The following is a 6,740-nucleotide window of genomic DNA, read 5'->3' as shown; positions in this document are numbered from 1 at the left end:
ATCTTCTAAGTATAGCGCCTCCTTGCACACTGCACAATTGTGTAGAGTACTGCTTGGCGGGGTTGATTTAGACTTAATCAATTACTCAATAGAGCTAATGTCTTATTGCATCAATAATACCAAATTTGGTATAGGAACTATTTAAGTCAAAATTAATGATAATAATCTTGTACTTCTTATTTCCTTTTATAGGAAATAATAATTGTTTGTTCCTCTAATTGGAAATAATACTTATGTAACGAGACACCCCGTTACACAAGACGTACGACATATCTAAAGCTAAAGAAATATTGATGAATACAAACATTCCGGAGCCTACAGAAATATTAAAAGATCAAAAACTTGAGATACCTATTTTTCTGCAAACGAAACGGGATTAAAAAACACCGACGTTTTTTCCGTGTAGTGCGCTCAGACGCGATGCAGAAGACTCGAAGCAAGTGCGTACCCCCTCGAGCTAGAGTGTAGCGAAACCACCTGCTATCCGTATGACTCAATCTTCGTGTTGCAATGTTTTAGCTCGAATCCAACGGGATTCTACAGTCTAAACGGGGTCTCGGTGCTCTGGCACGGCTGGCTTAAAAAACTCGGACGCTTTAGCAAACGCTGGCGTCGCCGGTACTTTGTATTCGTGTCGACTTCCAATGGTCTGAAAGAGTTACGGCACTATGACACATTCAAAGATGTCACGACGTTGCTCATGTCCACACCCAAGGGAGTCATTTCGATGACAGATGCCACGGGTATTTGCTGTTTTACGCCCGTACTCACAGCTGGCAAGAAACTCATGAAACTTGTACGATATCGGGTTACATTTGCATTATTTCAAGCTAGTAGTGCCCTACTTACTCGTTTTACAAAGTAGAATCGTTCGGATACGAATGACTCGCGGCCGGGCGCATACGACCAGAAATTCGCCGTCTTGACGCCCCTAGTACGTACGTTTCACTGAAACTATCTTCTTTTCTAATTTAAGACTTGTCAATTTCAAATCAAGCACGTGCATTTGCTAGCATTTCACAATGGCCGCGAGTGGAATGGGTACGTTACGTATCTACCCTACAAAATGAAGTAGAATACATAAATCACGTAAAATTGGTGTGTCACGTTCAGCTCGAGTGAATCGCAGCAAGGATTGTCGTTATTGGCATCGCTATCGGCGTTTTATCCCACGGTAGATGTGCTGCATTCAGGATGGATGACCAAAAGACGAGAGCGGAATGTTCATAGTCCAAAGAGCATCATTACGTACTGGAAACGCCATTATTTTGTCTTTTTGACCTCGGGAGACTTGCTCTATTTTCGAGATGACACGTTAAGTGAACTCCAGGGCCGTGTAGATGTGCGCCATGCTCCAACCGTGCGGGTCACGGGCGAACAGCTCATTGAAGAGAAAAAAAAAGATAGCGGAATGTTTAAATTTGGAAAAATGCCGACACTCGAGCGCGAGACGTGTCTCGTTTGGATCGCAACTCCTCCGTCCAAAATGTTTGTGTTGAAACTCGAGGACGATCATGATGACGTTTCTAGCGGGTTTACTAATGGCCAGAAAGGAGGTCTCTCGTCGTCTGGGATTGGAATAACCAGTCGAAAAGCTGAGCTCACTGCAAGTTCGAAAAAGTGGCTCCACTTATTACTCCAAGGCCATGCCGAAACCAAGTATACACAACTTGAAAAATGCATTGCCACGGCCGAGTATAGACTAACGACCGAGGTACGAACATTACTGCATGCAATGGCGTATCTTCTATTCTCTTTCCACGCGCTTGCGGTTGTTTGTTTATAGGTTATCTCAGCTGTTCGTGCTGGAATCCCAGACGAGCTTCGAGGCGAACTTTGGAATGGATTTTCAGGAGCCTTGGAGCTTCAACGACGCGTGGAGCTTAAACACGCAATTCGAAGTGCTACTAAGTCACATGCTGCTCTTCGCACTTCTACATCTCGTGAAGCTTTGACCCGTAGTGGCCTGAAATCACCGGCTCCAAAGAAGCACGCCATCTATGAACTATGCTCGGGTCCAATTGATACCAAATTAATGGAGACACCCGAGAACGAAGTGCTATTCACGCGATTGTGTGCGCTGGCGCTTCATGAAGCGAACCATGTCGCTATTGCAATGCGATCTAGTGATGTGCCGATTCTAGCAGACCGGTTTAATCGAGCTCCTTCATTTGCATCGGATCAATACAGTGAAGATCGTGGGTCTTTGTTTGAATACGACCGCGACTCAATGGCCGATGACGATGTTGAAGTGAAAGAGAAAAAGACTTTAAATCCCTTTTCATCGCGCTCGACAAGTCGAGCTACGCTCCAGCAGCTTGAAAAGGGCAAAATGGGAAGTAATGTTTATCCAAGCGATGGTCCAGCTGCCGAGTGGGAGCTTACGTCACGACGGCGCTTATTGGTCGCAAGTTCACGTTACAAGTACGTAGACTCTTAGATTTTTGATGAAAAAGCCGTCGGTACATGTTTTGCTAATCTTGTGGCTGTAGTCCTTACGCGCATCCTTTTCCGTGGCGCGTTTCTTGTTTGCTCCTCGCGTACGTGGAAGAAGAAAGTGCCTTTTGGATCATCAATAGGTAAGAAACGTCTTTATTTCTTGGTTAGTATAAATCTTGAGTTCATTGATGTATAATTGCATGTGTACAGCATCATTGACTCGCATCTGCTTGGGTACTTTCATGGCGAACGACCAGCATTGCAAGTTGATGTCGCAGCATTTCGCGCTCTCTTGGAAGATCGTTTGCCCACGCTTGCTGCCCATTTAACAACTATCAACTTTCCGCTAAGCCGACTCGTTGAACGATGGTTTTTAAGTTTGTTCACCGAGTCTTTGATTCCCCTTCCGACAGTAAGCGAGTTAATTAGTCCTGTAAATGTCATGTATTCGTTAACGATTGCTTCCAGGTGTTACGCATTTGGGATGCCTTTTTTATTCGTGGTGTGCTGGTGTTTTACGGAGTCGGTATTGCATTGCTCTTTCGCGCGGAAGAAACGTTGTATCATGCGAAATCAGCGTCGGAAGCCGAGGAGCTCTTGAGAGCGAGTGAACGCAGTTGTATTGATGCCGATGCCGTGTTCTCTGTGGTCTTTAAAGATGATTTGACCATTCCATGTACGCCACAATTGAATCTTTGTGTATAGATGAAGTCATAGTCCTAACTTGTGTATTTGCTAGGGCTTACGGATGAACAGCTTGAAAAATTGAGGATACTCCAGCGCCACCGGCTGATTGAGCAGATCTCCGAGAAGACTGCGCTGTTTAAAGACAAGTTGAGTATTCTAAAGGTCACGCAAAGTCTTCATTGGCGCTGTCAGGCAGTGGCTGAAAAGCTATGGGGTGATGGCAAAGGCAGGAGAGCTCCGTCGGATGAAGCGACGACCTTGAACGACTTGATTGCATTAGATAATGGTTTTTTTGACGTGGAAAATGACTCAACGCGCGATAAGCTCGACGATTCGTTTCAAAGGACTTTGCGCTTGTTATTGGAGCAAGTCGCCGAGTCGTCAGCAGCGGCTGAAGCGCTTGTAATTGAATTAGAACAGCGAAAAGCAAAATGGGTGGCTGCCTCAAGCCAACTTGCCGCTTGTCCTCTTGCTCGTCCACCCACGCCTGACTCGCATAGTTGGCTCGCTCAAGTTAAAGACGGCAAAATCTCTGGGGCAGGACAAGATGCAGTGTGCGTCTTTAGTTGCGCAACTAGTGACTTTCCTTCACCTTCTCGAATCATTCAAGCGTCAGGGATGATGTTTGACACTGGCGAAACGCGATTTACGCAAGACGAAGTCACAACGACCGAATTTGAGAGTCCAATTAGGACGCAAAGGAGCTACTTACTCATGGAGCGAAGAGATATGGAGCCTTCGGATCGTCATCTTGCTGAAATGTTTTTACATACGTTAGTCTCGTCGCTCAAAGCGTTGTGTGCTGTTAGATTAGAATGCCTTAGTGTCACGTATCGGTTCATGTGGCATGATGGGTCATGGCTGCAATCCGACGTCGAGTATCCAAGCTACGCTACATCCACCGAAGTCGATAACACGACTTTTCTTCCAAAAAACACATCAAACTCGCGACAAACAAATCGTCAAAAATCCCAGTCGAGCTCGTCGAAACGACGTCCACGTGCTGTCGACGACTCGGCGCTATCGAGCCGAAATCGTGGCGATTTGGAGGCGACGACACCGAAACGAGAAGGTCGTCTTACGACGCGAAGCTTTTACTATCCGAATAAATCCCCTACGCGACTGCGCTCAACGTTATCATCTGGTGATTTCTCAAAGTTGGAATTCGCGTCTAGCGGGCTTGGGACGAATTTGTATGATGACCCGATTCTTGAAGGACAGCCTGCTCCATCGTCCCCTATGTACAACGACCACGAGCGCAATGTGAGCGATTTGTACTCTACTGCATCAGCATTGCCGCATAAAAGCTTTTCACTTGAGCTTGACAAGAGCGGCCTTGATCGGTGTGCCGCGTCGACGCTTGATACAGTCAATAAATCATTGCTTGCAGCTCTGATAGCACAGCATCAAGAGACTGAACAAGTGTTTTGCGAGTCGCATAAGCGGCTGCTTGTATTGCTTGAGAAGTTCGTGCGCCTCGAGTATCAGGACCATGACTGGGCCTTGCGAGAACGCGCTTTGACGATTGAACGGGAATTGCAGCAAGAATATCACGAGATTCAAGCAGAAGTACATGACATTCAATGGCTTCAGCACTAGATCTAAGCACCAAGACGGACATCGTTTTAAGTCTTGCGCTATAAACACCTTTTCGCCATTAAAGCTGCGTCTGTGGGCCCTGGATCCCCGATCCGCTTGATTGCGCCCCCACGACGGCTCCGATCTCCCCCATGAATGGGTCTCCAGTGCTTTCGTCCGCGTGTAGTTGAGCGATACTGCTCCAGCGCTCATAATTCTTCGGCGACTCGGCAAATGGATGATTGAGATCGTCCTGGCGTACGACTGAAATCGCTAGCTCTTCCATAATTTCCGTTACTGCGAGCCAGACTTCGGACTTGAGCATCGCGTACTTGCGTGCATCTAGCTCTTCCGTGTACGAATAAATTCGAATCGTATAGAGTTCCTCCATTGCTACGAAACAAAAGCGTTGCCATTTCTCGTTGTGACGCAAGTCGGATTGATTTTCTTCGTGCGACGTTAAACCGACGTGCAAAGACTGCAGCATGCTCTCAAGACGGCGAAGCGCTTGTCGTAAGGTATTAATAGGCGTAGTCCGTGACACACGCACGTGGAGATCAACGTCTCGCTTCGGACGTTGCGAGAAATTAATCATGGGTTTGTAGAGGAAGAAACTATTGGGAACATACAGCGTCGTGCCTTCCAAACTCACGACGGACGTATATCGCAGCGACACACGATGAACGAAACCTTCTGCGTCCCCCACACGAATAAAATCATCAATTTTGAACTGGGAATTGAACGCTAGAAAGAGCCCTCCAACGACATTGTGAAATGACGGGACAAAGCCTAGTGCTATGGCCAATCCAATGACCCCCAGTACTGAGTATTTTAATGTGGCACTGTTCCCTAATGCTGACGAATAGATGATTAACGCAACGATCAACAGTGTCGTGAGACGTAAAATCTACGGCAAAAATTAAAAAAATAAGATTTGAGAGGTGATTTTATGAGAACAAGCAGGTAAATCTAACCTTGACGGATTCCGTAATCACCATTTTCTTAGAAAAATCTCCATCTGCACCGACAAATCGACGGACGGCAAACTGCAAGACATTATAATTAAACGACCTCGTTAAAGACACATTCCTCTTTGATAGGAATAAACGCACACTCTGGACGACGTTAAAGAGCGAGTAAAGCCAGCAGAGAAAGAAAACGCCCCAAATATACATGGGCAAGTGGCAAAAGAATTTCGCAAGCTCTGATACGGCCAGTGATAGCAACACGAGCGACATGGAGATAAAGTACGATGTCGAGCCCACACACGACTCTCGAAAATCCTCTGCGAGTCTACACCACATTGTAATCGCAGGTTTACGTTTTAATTCATCGTTTACTTGCCTTAGAGTTGCAATATATCGTACTGGCGCATGAATGGAAGCTTTGTGATTACAAAAATGAGGAGCCGAACCAGGACGCGAGGTAGGAACGTGGCAAAGAACACTAGTACTGCAGCCACAACGAGTTGCGGTGCCGCGATACTACGCCACCAGCTTGGCAAGCATGACACGGATGCACAATCGTCATTACAGCTTTCAGCGTGGATGACGTTGGCCCATTGCAGGAGCGCGAGCACGAACAACCGCTTCGGCATTCTTGAGAATGTTACGTAGAAAACCTTTTAGCTGATTGTGGTGTGTTGCACACAGGTTTGCTTTGCAATTTAATTGCCAAAAAAATGCAATTGGCCTTGCCTTTCATTTTCGACGAAAACTAATTGATTGGGCCATCCAGATTGGCAACTTGAATGCAATTCTGGTTAAGCTTCGAGTCAGTGGTATTTTGCGCAATCAAGTGCCCTGGCGACACAAAATTGCTATGCAACCTGCTACAATATAGATGTACACTGCCTAATGAGTAGTAATTATAAATTGATGTACGGAAGCATGTAGGATACATGCATAACGAGGCATACTACTACAGTACTAGCTGACCTACACTGATAATAGTATAGAAAAGATGCCTCCGAATACCTGGGTGTCCTATTTCGAGACGGCTGTGCGACTGGCCTCATTGCATTTTTTAACTTCTGA

The 6,740-nt window shown here is 46.1% G+C and overlaps 2 protein-coding genes across 2 annotated transcripts; one reads left to right on the top strand and one right to left on the bottom strand.

Moving 5' to 3' along the window:
• Positions 1 to 420: 420 nt before the first annotated feature.
• On the top strand, positions 421 to 5,997 carry CCR75_009206 (uncharacterized protein; the record flags this gene model as incomplete). The annotated part of the gene is made up of 11 exons (XM_067967249.1): positions 421 to 440; positions 520 to 796; positions 866 to 934; positions 998 to 1,041; positions 1,114 to 1,714; positions 1,787 to 2,424; positions 2,493 to 2,579; positions 2,650 to 2,851; positions 2,908 to 3,115; positions 3,179 to 5,611; positions 5,679 to 5,997. 10 exons carry the CDS (start codon positions 421 to 423, stop codon positions 4,723 to 4,725), a joined length of 3,693 nt encoding a protein of 1,230 aa, XP_067821605.1. The 3' UTR covers positions 4,726 to 5,611; positions 5,679 to 5,997.
• On the bottom strand, positions 4,784 to 6,301 carry CCR75_009205 (uncharacterized protein; the record flags this gene model as incomplete). Its single annotated transcript, XM_067967248.1, has 4 exons — positions 4,784 to 5,611; positions 5,679 to 5,750; positions 5,817 to 5,997; positions 6,072 to 6,301. 4 exons carry the CDS (start codon positions 6,299 to 6,301, stop codon positions 4,784 to 4,786), a joined length of 1,311 nt encoding a protein of 436 aa, XP_067821607.1.
• Between the last annotated feature and the right edge of the window lie 439 nt (positions 6,302 to 6,740).

This window comes from Bremia lactucae, assembly GCF_004359215.1.
Source record: "Bremia lactucae strain SF5 chromosome Unknown BlacSF5_NotPlaced_19_SHOA01000004.1_2068294bp, whole genome shotgun sequence".
NCBI lineage: Eukaryota > Oomycota > Peronosporomycetes > Peronosporales > Peronosporaceae > Bremia > Bremia lactucae.
Note: the sequence above shows the minus strand (reverse complement) of the source record. Positions and strands in the feature narration are given on the sequence as shown.